At 56.9% G+C, this 16,318-nt stretch overlaps 1 protein-coding gene across 2 annotated transcripts in view; it reads right to left on the minus strand.

Moving 5' to 3' along the window:
• The window catches only part of LOC309833964 (DNA (cytosine-5)-methyltransferase 3A-like), a 61,504-nt gene that overhangs the window by 7,590 nt on the left and 37,596 nt on the right, over positions 1-16,318 (minus strand). For both annotated transcript variants that reach the window (XM_082672533.1, XM_082672532.1), the window contains exon 3: positions 12,811-12,915. In XM_082672533.1, coding sequence (XP_082528659.1) covers positions 12,811-12,915 — 105 coding nt within the window. The remainder of the gene's footprint in view (positions 1-12,810; positions 12,916-16,318) is intronic.

A 16,318-nucleotide genomic window follows, 5' to 3' on the forward strand; every position in this document is an offset into this window, starting at 1 on the left:
ATTAAAAGGTTAAAGCTCCTATTTCACTTCTGTGCCTCCAAAATCACTCCCCACAGGTGAGCCGTTATTAACAGTTTGGGACTTCCCTGGTGGCGCAGTGGTTAAGAATCCGCCTGCCAATGCAGGGGACACGGGTTCGAGCCCTGGTCCGGGAGGATCCCACATGCCGCGGAGCAACTAAGCCCGTGTGCCACAACTACCAAGCCTGCGCTCTGGAGCCTGCGTGCCACAACTACTGAGCCTGCGTGCCGCAACTACTGAGCCTGCGTGCCGCAACTACTGAAGCCCGCGCGCTCTAGAGCCTGTGCTCGGCAACAAGAGAAGCCACTGCACTGAGAAGCCCGCGCACCGCAACGAAGAGTAGCCCCCGCTCGCCGCAACTTGAGAAAGCCTGCGCGCAGCAACGAAGACCCAGTGCAGCCAAAAACTAAATAAATAAATTTAAGAAAAGATTTTTTTAAATTGCTTGTTAACAGTTTGGCAAGTAGCTTTTCTCGACTTTTCTCCTCTGCATCTACAATCATGTGTAAGTTACATGTTTATACACATGCATTTATACACACATCCAGATCCAGGTTTTTTTTTCCCCTAAGAAGGGATCATACGACTTATCGTTCTGCAACTTGCTTTTTCACTTAGCAAGCACCGCGGGCATCTCTCCATACCAGTGCGTGTGGATCGGGCTCATTCTGTCTCAGCTGCTCAGCATTCTATCGAACGGATGCTCCTTAATTTATTCAAACCATCTCCTAATGGTGGGCCTTTGGGCTGGTTTGCTTTCTCCTGCAGTGAACCCCTTGCACTTAACCGCTCTGCGCACCTGTGGATTTCTGTAGGCCAGAGTCCCAGAAGTGGACTGGCCGGGGGGAGAGGGCCTGCCCATCCACGTGTGAGTAGATCCTGCCAAATTCCCTCCAGAGAGTTGTATCCCTGAAGCACCCCCCAAAGCCTGAGAGAGCACTGGTTTCCCCAGGCCCTCCCTGCAAGGCCCGGCAGCCTCCAAGGCTGCTTCTGCTCCGAGGATCTACGATCTCAACTCTGAGCCCACTGCTGTATGGTGAGGAAACCCCCGAGGTGGCGAATAGGGACGTGGGCCTTGTTAAAAAATAACAAAAATAAAAACCAGCATCCTCCCTGGACGAGTCCCTACATGGAGCAGCTGAGGGCGAGCAGAGGGAACGCGCGGCCTTGCCGGGCTGCTCTCCTGGCCGTGTGGAGGGCTGTGTGGGACAGCTGGGGGCAGGCCTGCTTCCAGGAAGAAAACCTCCCGCAGAAAGCTACAAACGTGTGCGCGCCTCAGCAGCAGGGGTGGGGGGCCGCAGCAAGAGGAAGACGAGGCCTGTGGCCTCTGGCGGAAGGGAGAAGTCCTCCACTAGGGTTGGGCACTTGGGGCCGAAGCCGGCAGAGCCAGGAGGCCAAAGGCAGGATGGCCAGGGGAGCAGCCAGGCCCTGTCTCTCTCTTCAGCTGCCATCCCCAGGTGTCAGGACCCACACACCCTGTTCAGGACTCAGAAGGTCTTTCCCACCTCCCTGCTCAAGCTAGCAGGCTCCCTGGCCTAGAATTCCCCTCCCTGGATAAATCCTCTCATTGCTCGAGGCTCCTGTGTGGGAGAGAGTCGGGTGGCCCAGGCAACCCAGAGAGCCAGGCACGCCTGGGCCCCCACTGCTACCCTCAGGCCCGGCTGTGCCAGCGCCACAGAGCCCCAGACGCGGCGCTCCCAGGGAGGTGGGTAGGGGATCCCGCTGGCCAACGCAGGCTGAGAAGTTTGGGCCAGCGCCAATCTCTTACCATGGCCGTGGTCCTCCTTTCCTCTAGCCACTTGCTTCCCCCAGACACCTCAAGTCGAGGCAGGCTCCCAGCCCCACAAACTGCTCAGACAACTCCGCTGTCACTCACTTCCTGCCCGGGGACCACACGGCCTCCTCTCACCCTGGGACTCACTTCCTGTTGACTGCCAGCTCCATAGCATAGAGACCCAGGAGTACCTGCTCCGAGACTCAACCCAGCCCCAGGGTCCCAACCCACCCGGATCGGGCACCCCTCCCAGGCCTGCCCTGGAGGACCCGTCTGCAGCATGAGACACGCCATCCTTCCCGAGGTGGGCGGATGAGGGGTAGGGGAGCACCCTGCACAGCTCCAGCCCCGGGGGTAGCTCAGCGGGCTGAAATCCACCCCAATCTCACGAGTCCTCTCCCTCCTTTCCTCCCGACCAGCCCATCCCCCATTGCCCGCCCTCTCTGGTCGTGGATGACCCTGAGTTGACCAAAGCTCTGGGCTTAAGGGAGCTGCCGACTCTTGCCACGGTCAACCCTTGATCCATCTTACCCATCAAGAACCCCACACACACACGGCCAGTAGCGGCCCCTCACTGGCCCTCTCTCTGGAGTTCAGGGTAACTGGGCAGGTCAAATCCACCCAGAAGAAACCACTGAGAGGAAGGAAGGAGGTCCACAGGCAAATGGACTGACGCAACTCTAAATCTCCAGGGAGGAGCCGGGTGCTCCCTAAAAGGGCATCTCAGGTGAGAAGAGCAGACCTGGAAGCCACTAGGAGTGGCCACCCCAGCCAGGCCTGGGCCCTCCTTTCCCCCCACCCCCCACTAGCTTGTCGCCTCCTAGAGGCAGGGACTCGCTTTATTACGTTAGACTGGGCGCGGAGCAGGGCACCTGGCAGGTGTTCAGTAGTCATGATTGATACCTTAATGCCAAAGACCAGGTTACGAGCGAGAGCATCCAGTTCACACGTCTAGAGGGAGTTTCAACTTTGTTCATGTCAAGCGTAACTGTTAAAAATCCTGTTTCTGTTTGCTTTTATTCTTTACAGTTGCCTTGAAAGGAGACACGGCACACCCTGAGACACTCGTTGTTCCCATGGCGGGGAGGGGTAGCAGCAGAAGCCCCTGGTCCCTGTAGAAGGCACCGCCAGCAGCTAGAGGTGACAATTTGCACTCCCCTTCTTCTCACCTGTGGGGTACGGGAAGAGGGCGGGAGTGGAGGCAGAATGGGAATGGCAGCCACGGGTCCCCTCACTTCTCCTCCCTGGGGTGGTGGACACAACGGATCACGCAGAGTCTGTTCCCACCGTGCGCCTAACCCCGCCCAGGGCCCACCTCCCGGGGCCCCTCAGAGTTTGCCGATCTTTGCCTTCCTTCCAGGCAAGACCCCTCCACCCCAGGGAAATGCCTCCTGCTTCTCTGTTGCCCACCCGCTCCTCGGGCCCCTCCTGCGAGCAGCTCATCCCAAGCAGTGAAGGCAGTGGTTCCCCGCAGAGGACATCTGGCAATGTGTCTGAGACGCTTTGGGTCACCTCACTGTGGGTTGGGGGGACAGACAATGGCTTCTGGTGGGGAGGGGACAGCCCTCACCACAAAAATTACGCAGCCCCAAACGTGGATGGTGCTGTTGTTGAAAAGCCCTGGGCTGCGGACGGGGGCGCGGACCAGGGACTTTTTCTAGGGACCATTTTTTTAAAACAAAAAAAAATTTTGGTAAAATATATGCAACATAAAACCCACCATCTTACCCATTCTCAAGTGTACAATTCAATGAAATTAAGTACATTCACACTGTTGTACAACCATTAACACTGTCCATCTTGAAAACTTTTTCATCATCCCAAACTGAAACTCTTGTACCCATTAAACAAAATTCCCCATCCCCCCACCCCCCAAGTCCCTGGCAACCACTATTCTACTTTCTGTCTTCTAAGGAACATTTTAAAATCTGTCTGTCTGTCTCTCACACACACCACCCCGGGTGGTATTTGTGCCAGGCCCTGGTCTTTGGAACCCTCAGCCTTGCCCCCAACACCCCCAAAGCCCCTGTGGAGCCTGGCCCTTAAGTTCACCCCAGCATTCACTCACATCCCCTAGCCCACCGCATACCACATTTGTTTACAAAGCACTTTCACACCCTATCTCATTAGAGCACTCCTCACATGTTACCTAATTATTTGTTTACTGTGTGTCTCCCTCCTAGACTGTGAGCTTTGCCTTATTTAACTTTTTATTTCTCTTCCTTCCAACCACTCCACTGACAGCTCCCCAGTGCTAAGCAGAGGACTCGGCATAACTATGCTTATACAATCGATCGACTTAATTATCCCAATTATCCTGATGGGTTGGTGTTAACTCTCACTTTTCCAAGGAAAAGGTCTCCAAGGTCTGCCTCAGGTCACACGCCTTCTAAGTGGTAAAGCTTCCAAAATGACCCAGGTACAGGAGAGGCATTTGAAAGCTAGCCACCCCCTCTGGGTTGAGTCTCAGGAAAAGCCCAACCTCAAATCCCAAGGGATCCAAGGAGGGAAAAGGAGGCTTTGATGTGCCTGAGCAGGGCCAGGGAAAGGCTGCAGCTGTTTCCCAGGCAGCAGCCACCACAGGGAAAGGCCAGAGGCAAAGCCAGAAGTGAACCTGTCCAGGCCAAAGCCAGTCCCCCAGCTGCCCACCCTGCCCCCTTCCTCTCCCCCTTTGCTGGAAGTCTGGACCAGACCCCAGAACTCCAACCCTCCCTCAGGAAGGGAGGCCTTGTCTCCCAAGGTGGGGCAGAGTGCCGGGGCTCCAAATAGGAAAGGGATTTTGAGGCCTGTTTGACAGGTATGATACCTGCACACGAAAGCTAAGAGGCGAGGGAAATGATACAAGGGAGACAGGTCCCTGGGTCAGCTCTCCAGCACAGCCCCGGGCGCAGGCTTACCTGGGTCCAGGTGTGGAGGGGGGAGACCTGGGACCCTGTGTCTACCACTGGAAGGCCCTGGAGGTCGGAGCCACGTTCTGGCCTGGTTCTGGGCACCTGACTCACCCTCTCCTCCTGTGCCAGGAGCTGCTGCTGAAAGGGGCCTTTGCCCCCAGACCCCAGGGGAGCTCCGGCGGGGGGAGGCCCAGAGGCTGGCAGATGTGGGATGGCCTCACCTCGCCCTCCCCAGCCTTCCTGCCCTCCCTCCTACCCCCTCATCGCCATTGTGCCTTTAAGGCACTTGGAACACTCAGCTCTATGCCAGCCGGGGACCCTGGCGTCTGGCCAGCTATGGCCTCTTGATTAAAGAAACACAGAGACGCAATCACATGCACAGACACACAAGGGGTTCACCATGGCCCAGAGAAACCCGCTCACCAGCCGCAGAGACGTGCTCAGATGCCCCAGAGTGATGTCAACAAAAACACGCCAACAATCCCCCTCCACTCGCACCCTCCGTTCACTCCAGTCCCTCGCAGACCCTTCAGCTCGCCGCCAACGCCCTGGATTTTCCCAAGTTGACTCTCGTTTCAGGAAACAGCCAAACCGTCCACGTAAGTGGGGCAGCCCTGTCCCCTAAGCGTTGGCACTGGGCCCGGGCTCCCCAGTCTCCTCTGCCCCAGGCCTTCCTGCAGCCCCTTCCCCTGGCAGCCCTCTGCTCTGATCGGCCGGAAGTGGCCTTGAGGCAGGGAAAGCCAGAGAGTTCCCCCACGCCCACTCCCAAGAGAGGCCCACATGCCTCCCTGCTCAGCCTTCCTGGGGTGAATGGAGTCGGACCCCAAGACTTTGGAACCAGGACCTTGACCCTTCCAATTTCCTTTTCTCTAGTGGAGTGGCCAAAAGGGCCACCAGTGGGGTCAAGGGACAGAAGGACCAGAGGCCAAAGAGGGCCAACTCTGGCAAGTCTGACCCCAGCTTGGGTATGACTTCTAGGTGCCACCATTTCTCTCACCACTGAGGCTGAGAGCTTCCTTCCCACCCTCCTCCCCAGAGATCTCTCCAGCGTGTGTGTGTGTGTGTGTGTGTGTGTGTGTGTGTGTGTGTGTGTTTAAGAAAGAGAGAGAGAGAGAGAGAAGAGGGACTCAGGACTGAGGAGAGAACTTCAGGGTGTGGCGAAGTCTTAGAGGTCACTCAGTCGGGGCCCCTGCTAGCTGTGACAAATGGATGCAAGAACTAGCATGCCTGGTGAGTGGCGGCCCATCCGGGGTTCTACTTCCAGCAGGGACACCTGTCCACCTGGAAGAGGGCCTGACTGTGCTCTTTGAAGTCAACCTCAAAGGATTTCAGGGTGAGCTGGAGCCTCCCTTGAAAAAGCCATTATGTAGAGAAGATCCAGGTCGTATTTAAGTAAACCTCTTTCGCAGTTTTCTTCTGTTCTCAACCTCTACGTCCAGGCCTAGGGTGACAGGCTGGGTGAGAAGGGAACTCAGCATGGAAAATGGTGCTTTCCTGTCTATGCTTCACGAACCTTTCTAAAGTTTCTGATGTGTGTCTCCCCACCCCCGCCCACCCCCGCTGGGGCAATGCTCATCCTGCCCCACCCTACGGCGTGACTTCATAGCTTTAATCACAGCCCCGCTCAGCTTCATCTCTCCAGATTGGAGAGCCGTAAGCTCTCTTGTCTGTCCTCACTTGGCTGCCCTGCCTTCCCCTTCATCGATGTAGCTGCCCTTTCCTGGAGCTTTTCCATCTCTGTATATCTTTCTTGAGGTGGCAGGACTGAAACGCACAAAATTCTCTAGGTGAGGATGATGAAAGAAGGCCGACGTCAATAACTGCCCAGATGTGTGTGCGGAAGGTCCCTGCAGCAGCGGGAGTGGGGCAGGTGCAGCTCGGGCTCCGGAGACGCCCACGGGGTCCTAGGAAGCCCACGGGGCTCGGGACCGGAGGGAATGAACCCCTCTTGCTGGAGAGGGCCTGGAACATGTGGCTCTGGGGAAGGGACCGGGGAGGGCTGAAAATAAACAGGGGTTTTTGGAAAAACAAAATGGAGAGTCTGGGATTTCACTCAGATGCTCCCCCGATAAGACCAGATAAGTAGATCAGCCTCTGGAAAGGGCCCCTGCCAAACCTGCTCCCTTCCAGAAGGCTCCTTCTCTGACAATACCACTGCCACTGGCCCTGGGGGCTGGCAGCACCTTCCTCCCTCTCCCTGGTCCGCAGCCCAGCACTGCAGGCCCTGCCAGTTCTCTCCCATCACGGCCGCCCCCCAACAGGCTCTGGGGGCAATTTTTGGCCCCAATGTGCCCCATCCTATCTCCCTGCATTCTCTTGTGCTCAACCCATCATGCTCACGGATGCCAGAGTGAGCTTCCCAAAACATGACGCCCATCACTTCACACCTCCCACCGTCTCAAAAATCCTCCAGATAAACACAGCACATTTTTGAGAGGATAAAATATAAACCCTCGGGCTGCCTGCAAACTACCTCTCCACCCAAGATCAAAGGTGTTCGTAAACGAAACCCTCGTCCACTCAGCCAAGCCAGTCCGCGCACGGTCCGGCCTCCCCCAAGCACGCCCGTCCCCGCGCACACTCGTCCCTGCATACGCTGCTCAGGAAGGTCCTAGGTGGGGAAACCTCCCACTTTCCCCGGCCACACGTCACCTCCCTTCGAAGGCCCAAGTCCAGCCCCTCCCGCCAATGTCTTCGGCACTTCAGGTCCAGACCACGGGCCAGGCTCTTGGGGTACTGGATGGCTCTGTGAGTGCTGGTTTGACATGATCAGCTGGGGGAATGAGCAGAGGAGTCTGCATGGCACAGTTACAAGGAAAGTCTCTAACCTCGCGAGATGTCTGACAGCCCTGTTTTCCCCACACCTTCAAAAGCATGACGACACAGGGCAACGGGCAGCAGCGGGCCCACGCAGGCTCACAGGCAGGGATGCCCCGTGAGGGGCCGGGGCCCAGGAATGGGAGATACCCTTTCAGGAAGTTTCGTGCATAAAAACAAGGGGCACCAAGTCACCGAGTCAAGGTTCCAGGGGTTAGTGAAGGAGCCCTTCTAACCCGGACACAAAGAGGGGATTTGATTTCTGTCTTAAGAATCAAACGGTCATATTAGGTGGGAAAATGAGCCGATACTGCAAAGGCCCAATAACTGAGGGAAACGATACTCGGCTGGCTTAAGCTGCAGTGGAACGGTCCCCCGGCTTCACACAGCTTACAGCACAAGTCTTTCGCTTTGAAGTGGAGCCGTTTGGCCCTCAGGAACTCACTCACGCAGGCGTTATGATGGAGGCCCAGCCTCCAGCGAGGAGCGAGGAGTGAGCTACGCGGCAGCGGGGCTGGCTGAGCTCGGTGCCTGCTCCCAGCCCCCTCTCCCCCTCCTCCCCTCCCCCTCCCCCCCTTTCTGGGTTATTCTTAGCAAGAGGTGACCTCAGAGTGCTCCCACTGAGCAAAAATAACCCTGGAGGAAGTTGATGAATATAAATTTTCAATGAATAAGTGCATATACCTAGTAAACAGGGCGGGAGCCCTGAAGGGCCGGCCCCCACCCCAGGGTCTGGCGGGCAAGGGCAGATACTGTCCCTCCTGGAGCCCCAGCGGTAACCAGCACATAGGACAAAGGCGCTCGCAGGGCAGGCTGGGTCTGTGAGCAGGCAGGAACCAGCTTCGGACACCCTCACTTGTTACTCGGCAACGTCCTCGGAGCCGGTGAACAGGAAGATGCCTCTTCCTCCCAGCCGACGCTCACACCCACACACAGGCCCACACTCTCTGGCCAGCAGCGACCAGCCCTGCAGGCTGCTGTCCCGTCCTCTGGTCGCGGGTACTGGCCAGCCAGCAGGCCCTGCACCCAGGTGCCAGCTCCCTTTCTAGGCTCCGCCCAGCCCGGAGGCCGGCTTCCTGTTTCCTGTTGCTGCTCCGGCTGCGCTGCGAGCATCCTGGCTCTGAGGCCAGTGCCACAGACCAACACTGCCGCCCGGTTGAAATGGGCCCACTGCTCACTCCTCAGACCACCACAGCCTTCCCCACTTACCCGCAGACTCCCTGGTATTTGGGTCAATTGCCCTGCTCAGTTCTGTTTTCTCAGAACTGAGCTTTTTGGACCACGTCTACACGCTTTTTCAAACAGCCCTGCATTCATATGTTATCTTAAAGCGAATGTGGGATACCCAGTCTTCCAGGTGGTGTGGCCGTAGTGGCAAGGGGGAATGAGCACCATGGGCTCTGCAGTCGGGAGGTGTGGAGTCCAAGTCCAGATCGTCCTCTCTGAACCTCAGTCTCTTCATCTGAATGTGGGGATGGTAATGCCAGCGGCCTCCACCTACCCGACACAGGTTTGTCGCTGGCATCAGATGAGGTCACGGTGCAGAAAGCCCTCGCTGGCAACCGACTGCTGCACCACTCTGAGCCTTTCTTCGTGGTCGCTGACCTCAGTGAGTGGGTAGACAGTGCAATGGGGGTGCCTCTAAATGGCAGATCTGGTGGAAGAGACAAGGCCTCTCCACCAGCTTTTCTGTGTGAAAAGCCAGGCTTTGGTTTAGGTTTTTTAAGTTCCCAATCCACCAGGAAATGGTACTTTTGTAAAACACGAAATCATGACTGTGGATGTGGCGACAGTATCAAATTGATATGAAGGTTTCTAAATGCTGAGTCTCAAGTTCTGTACAGACAGGTAGCAAAACAGTTCGCAGACTGGTGCTTCGCAGTCAGGTGTGTGGACCAAAGCCCGGGATTGGTGGGCTGATATCTTGTCTTACTTCTTAGTGTTCATTTTAATTTCATGGTCAGTTCAAAAGGGAGAGCCAGCGTGGGTCACGATGGCTGCACTGGGCTTCATTTGCAAGACAGGCCTTGGTGGGCTGTGATACCGGGCAGGTAGAGAGAAGGGAGGGCTGCGATACCGGGCAGGTAGAGAGAAGGGAGGGCTGCAGAACAGCTTACGAGGCAGCGGGACGAGCGTGCTTGGGGTGATCAGGGAGCAGCGAAGAGGCGGGGTTTCCTTGGCAAAAGAGGTGGCCGCTGAGCAGCAGTGCAGAGGCAGGAGGGGTCACATGGTGGAGGCAAATGGAGGGCTCCAGGTCTCGTCCCATGAGAAGAAAGCGCCTAGAGATTCTTGAAAGCGATGTGCCCCGGGCCGTGTTTAGTTAATTACGTGGGGCCTCCCCTCTGGCACACTAGGTTGAAATAAGTCTTATTTATTTGGCAGGTGCTCGGTAGGTGTAATGTGCTTGTCACGGAAAAAGAGAGGGCCGGGGGTTCTAGAGAGATGCTGGGGGCAGGTGGGGCCTGATCTGGGTGAGGGCGCAGCCAGGAGGCTGACACAGGAGCAGGGGAAAGTGGAAGGCACTCAGGGACAGGCAGGCCTCGGGGGAAATTCTGGAGACGATTTCACAGCCTCAGGCCGGGGGATGGTGAGGACACCACTGGATGCACCTCGTCCCTCCCCGTCCAGCAGTGCATATGCAACATTTGCACAAATGTTTGCACTCCCAGCACTGCTCCCTCTGTTCCACCTGCCAGGATTTGAGCCAAGCCCACCCTCCCACCCCGTTTCCAGGCTTAGCTCGATGACACACACTCAGCTGCTTTAAAGCTCCCTGGTCAATCTGTTCCCAGGGCCACAGCTGCGCCAGGTCCCCAGAAGCCCTCCCTGCTGTGCTCCTCGGCTGCGGAGGGGCGGAGGCCTGGGCCAGCACCTGCTCCACAAGTGAACCAGGTGGCCCGAGGCCCAGGAGACCGTGGGCTGGCCCTGAGCTGCAGCACGAACTTCCCCCACGTGGGCTCCCTTGGGGTCCACGGGCCTGCTGCCGGGGAAGACCTGCTGGCTGTTCTCTGTTCCCCTCTACATGCAAGGCGTCCCTTTCACGACAGCTGCCTCAGCCCCATGCCTCCCCACGCACTCTCTCCCTTCCCAGGGCCTCACTTAGGACTGGACCACATCCACACTGACCTGCATGGGATGCGCACCGCTGCCCACTGGAGCTGCTGAGAGGCCGACGCCAGGCTCCCACCCGAAAGGCCTTGCAGACCCCTGGCCCACTGGCCCCTCCGGGGGTGGGGATGCCGGTTTATGACGCTGCTGGCCCTGTGCATTTGGAGCCCACTTTGCTGTTTGCACAGCACCCCTGGAGGTGGACAGGGCAGGTATTACCGGTAGCCGTATTTTACCAATGAGGAAGCAAAAGTTCAGAGAGGTTCAGTAACTTGCTAAGGTCACACAGCTGGGAAGCAGTAAATCCAGGGCTGCTGCTTCTGTCTCGGGTAAGGGCAGGACCGACCTTTGCTGACCACTGGCTCTTTGGTGTTTTAACCCATTTAATTCTCACAGGGGTCTAGGAGGAATGCATTTTTATCATCTCTATTTTTCAGAGCGGGAACCCAAGCTTCAGGCAGTGACTTGTTCAATGTCACACAGGTGGTCTGTGGTGGAGCTGGGATTTAAACCCAGTTCTGCTGGATTTTAAAGACAGTGCTTTTCCCTCCATGCTGGGCACTGTTCCAGGCCAGGGGTGTATGACCCACTGGGCCGTGCCCCTCTTCCCTCTCATTGTCCACCTCTGGACGCACTTCCACACTTACCCCTGATTTCCCTGCACCCTCTGATCCTGGGGCCCCACCCCAGCTCTCAGTGACGTGCCCTCCCTTTGGTTCCAGGGACTCACAAGTGTGAGTCCAAGGGCTGCCAGGTCCCATTTGCTACAGGTGGTGGCTCCCATCCCCAGCACCCGAGCCAGGGAAAGGCGGGGTTTGCTCTGCAGATCTCGAGCGCACGTGCAGCTCAGATTCGGAATGACAGGTGGGCTCTGACTCAGCCTGCACCGTGCCCCTCCACCTTCTCCCGCCAGGTGCCCTGTGAGGGCGGGGAGGAGAGTGGAGGGACCCCCGGGGAATCTAGGAGTATGGCCTGGAGTCCGCTGCAAGCTGAAAATTCCTTTGAAGTCCCGTTTTATCTTTCAACTGCATGTGAATTTTTCATTCCAGGCCATAAAATATCCATGTCTGCTTTAATATTAAAGTGTTTAAAATTACTTACCAGTTAAATGACTTAGCTTCTTCCCCCCTCCCCTCCAAATCTCCAAGCAGAAGTGGCAGTGGTGCACTTCAGTGCCCTGCAGATTCCCAGAGCTCCCGACTCCAAGAACCCCCCTCACCTCCAGCTGGTGCCGCCCGCCCTCCCTCCCTCCGCCGCCCCTTTCACTGCAGCCGCGTTCACCCTGCTCTCTGCCCCAAGGAGGAAAATCCTGCCCCGCTGAGAACATTTCCTTGAAGGGCTGAGTTACAAATGCGGGGCTCCTGGCTTCTCTTTACCTTCTTGCTCCAAGTTCCCCGTTCTCAGCTGGAAGGGACGAAAAGAAAGGAACCAGCTGTGGCTGCAGCTGGCAGATAACTATTGTTCTGCCTCTGAGTTTAAGGCATAAGGAAGGCACGTTCCTGCCGCCCACGGGCCTTGCCCTCCGGAGCACGCCTCATCTTGGGCAACCCCAGAGTCCCCCCCACCCCGATTCAGAGGCAATGGCACCCGGAAGCCCGGGGTCTACACTTCCACTGGACTTACACAGCGCCCAGCCCTCCTCCTCTCTTAACAGCCTGCATCTCTTCCCTACTCGCTTTGATCGGACTTCCAGACCTCAGTTCCCTTCCTCCAAGTTCTCCAGGTGGGGCTGAGGCCCAAGGTGGGTGTCTGGATGGGGAGGGAGGGGCCCATGCAGGCAGGCTAGGGAAAAACAAGTCCCACTCTCTTGCTGCCCTTCCAGAAAGAAGCTGAGAGTCAGGGGCCTGATTCAAGTCCCACAAGACCCACAGCGCTAGTCCCCTGGCCTCTAGGGGCCTCCAGTTCGATGCAGAAAATAGGAAAGTTTGGGGGTGGTTTTGGGGATCCTGTGAATGGGGAATGGAATTGGGCTCTACAGCTGGAGGGGTACACTCCATGCCCCAGTCTTGGCGTGCCCAGATCCCTGCGGGACACATCACTGGCATTTACAGTGTGCATGTGCGCGTGCGTGCGTATGTGCGCGTGCATGTTAGCGTTGTGTGCATGTGCGCGCATGCGCGTGCGTGCTGTTAGCGTGTGTGCGTATGCGTGTGTGCGCCTGCGCGCGCACCTGGGCTGGGGGTACGCCACCTCACTCACCGGAGGGTGCTTGCGCTTCCTCCCGGGCCGCCCCACCTTCCGGGCAGTTGTGCTGGGCTCCTGCCGCTCCTCCTTGCCACGAGCCTCCTCCTGCTCCTCTCCCTCCTGTGGGCACAGACACAGCCTGTAAAGCCAGGGCTGGACCCCAGAGCCCTCCCCAGTGTCCCACCCGCAGGGCAGCCACACTTCCAGGGTTGTGCCACGCTGGTCCCCCTGGCAGGGATGGTCTTCACCCGCTTTCTGACTGGCAGAGCTGGGCCACCCCTGAGGGCCGAGTCAACTTTACCCTCAGGGGACTTCAGAGCCGCCCCGCTGCCCCAGCAGAACGCAGCTCTCCCTTGGGTGGACACGTTCTCTGAACCACAGAATCATAACACATGCTCTGACAAAGAATTTGTTTCTGGATATGAGTTTATTTATATGAAAAAAATCTAAAACAAGTACAAAAATGATTAATGCCGTATTTAATGAATCACCTTTATTGAAGAGAATAAAATCACAGGAAGAGAAGCATGACATGTAGCGATGTCTACTGGAAGTACACGCAACCCTTGGAAGGAGGCGTACCACAGACCATGGAGGGCATTACAGCCCCTGTACATACACCTGCCCTGAAGCAGCTGCCACATCGCGTAGGCACTGCATGTGCCTGTTACCCCGCGGGAGCATCTCAGGGACCGTGTCTTGGTTCATCGTGATGCCCGTCCTTCGCTGAATTTTGGACCAGAGTTCGGTTTTGTTACCACCCTTCACCTGGCACATGCCAGGGCCGAGCCCTGCAATGCTTGTCTCGTGGGGCAGACACATAAACCTAGAAAGTCCTCCTGCCTCACTGCTCCAGCCTGGCCACAAACCACCCACAAGTTGCTTCTGACTCAGCCGGCTCCAGCATGACTAATCATGAGCAAAAACTGTGCTGGGGAAGGAGAGAGAAAGGGACCCTGACCCAGCAGAGGCCCCTCAGGCTGCCTGCCATTCGTGCCCTGCATGACGTCAGCAGCCACAGACATCTTCACAGTCCTCCCAGGGGAGGGCGCCAGCCCAGAGCCATGCTGGTGCCACAGAAAAGGGGAGGTGCACGGATTCCCAGGAGATTGAATCGAGGTGGCCCTCAATGTCCCACTCAACTTTCATTTTTTGTGATTTCAAAATAGCTTGTGGTTTGCCACATTAATTTTCAGGTGATGGTGGGACATGCAGATGGAAACCTACTGCGACCCGTCACAGACATGAGACCGATGGGAAGAGTGGCACTGGCCCGCTCTGTCCATCCATCCATTCAAGGCACATCTGGGACAGACCTGCCCAGGAAGGAGATTTAGGAGGGAGATTTAGCACTGCAGCTGAGAGTCCGGGAGCCCTCCGAGGACATATGGGTGGAAGATGACAGAGGCCCCAGGCCTTAGCACTGAGGGGAGACTCCAGTCAAGTTGCAGGAGGTGGAGAGAGTGTTCAGAGGAGCAGAAAGGGGACGCCGGTGTATTGTGGGTACAAGAAAAAAGGGAGTTGCCAACCCAAGAGGCAAAGTCGACAGATGCAAAGAAGTCGAGCGCAGAGAGATTTGGTTAGAGGTGGAAATGGTCAGCCTCAGAGGGAAGCTGTGCAGAATGACACGGCAATGAGGACCAAGGGGCCGGAGAGGGGCTGGAGAGACAGTTTAAGGAACCCAGCCGAGAAAGGTCTGGAAAAGAAGACAAGGACAGGGAGCCTAGTGCCGGCTGTGGACGGGAGGTGAGGGTCCAGGGTGGTGAGAGAAAGGCTGCCCCAGGACCAGAGACCCTTGAGAGGCTCTTTTCAGGAAAACATGGCAGAGAAACTGTGAGGGCAGAAAGGCCGAGGTGGGGGACAGCCAAGTGGCAGGGAGGCCTCCATGACAGCTCTGTGGGCCTGGACTGGAGGGGGGCCCAGGGCCACATGCCCCATGGTAAGCCAGGCCTGCTGGTGCTGGGCTGTCTTCTGAGACCCTACAGACACCCCCATTTAAGAAACAATCACTTGGATCACACAGAGAGAAAATATTACCAACGCAGCTTAACGTTGGTGAAAGTTCCAACTGAATCTACCCAAGTATGGTGAACTTCAGCTGAGGTGGTGCTTTTGGTCAGGTTACACCACGGCTAAAAGGGCGCCGTCTTGATCGTGCCGACCAGGTAACTCGGCATTTACAACGCATCTGGAGGCCACGCAAGGTCGTGGAAAGGCATGGGGCTTAACGCAAAGCAAAATGGGTATGAGCCCGGCTTGGCCATGTGCTAGTTCCAGGACTGTTCTCTCTGAAACTCAGTTTCCTCATCCATAAAATGGGAGTAGGAAGGTGTCCATTCTGCCTGCTTCTCGGGTTTTTAAGAAGACAGATGACTAAGTGGTTCGTACCCTTGCCTGTTTTGTTCACTGCTGAATGCCCAGAGCCTAGAACAGACTCAGCACTTAGTGGGTCCTCCACATGCCCCTCGATGAGGGAGCTTACATATTCCCCGGCAGCAGGAGGCCCACCCAGCCCCTGTACTTGCCTGCAGAGCACTAGGCCACACCTAGCCAAGCCTCTGACCACTGCTCGTGGCCGGGCCCATGGGCCTGGAATGCACAGGTAGCAGCCGAGAGGGGGTGCCGAGGTGGGTCAGGATCAGTCTGGGTGGCCACGGGGTCTGAAAAGACTCCTACCACCCAGAAATTCTGGGCTCTGAACTATTTCTTTAGCACACTGCATCTCTTACAGAAGAGATTCATCTGATTTTCTAACTTTTGCTCTGAACTTATCAGACACGGGAAAGCCAATCAGAGCCTCAGATCAGCACTAAGGAACCACAATTACCAGGCTGCCTGCGCTGACTAAAAACAAAGACACCTGCTGTTTCAGGAGCGCCAAGCCCCAGCTTCCATTAGCATATGGAGAAAGCCTTTGGGGGCCCCTGATAGGCAACCCCTGTGCCATCTGGAGACTTGCTGTCATTCCTCACCTCCACACGCGTGCTCTGCCTGACACACAGGAGATGCTCAGCACATCCTTCCCTGTTGAACTTAATTCAATGCAACACCCCCAAGAGGAAGAGGTGGAAGACCTTGACGCCAGACCATCTGTCCAGGTCCTGGTGTATTGAGAACGGGGAGCCCCCAGGGCCATGTCCTGAGCCTATCCCTCGGGGCCCAAGCGGGGAACGGCACCTGATGCCCAGTCCAACACTCTGCCCTCCGGGACCCCTGGGGTGTGCTTCGGAAAACGAGTCTCCACGAGAGTCCAGGTGGGGAGTCGCACCGAGGTCTGAGCGACTCTGGCCCATACCCTTTCCATCTAGCCCCGAAGCACGGCTTTGTGAAAAGCGTGCCGTTTTCGGTCAACGCGTCATTCTTCCGGGATACAGCGACATCGCGGGGCAAAGGGAGGTGGCGATACCTTCAGCTCTGGGTCTGCCTGCATTCACACCCACAAGTGAGAGGGGTAATACACTGAGAAGGGTGAGCAGATGGCTCGGGGCGTGCCCCTCAAGGAGGCGTATCAAGCGGTTCATTC

Source organism: Grampus griseus, assembly GCF_964374135.1.
Source record: "Grampus griseus genome assembly, chromosome: 15".
In the NCBI taxonomy this organism is placed as follows: Eukaryota; Metazoa; Chordata; class Mammalia; order Artiodactyla; family Delphinidae; genus Grampus; species Grampus griseus.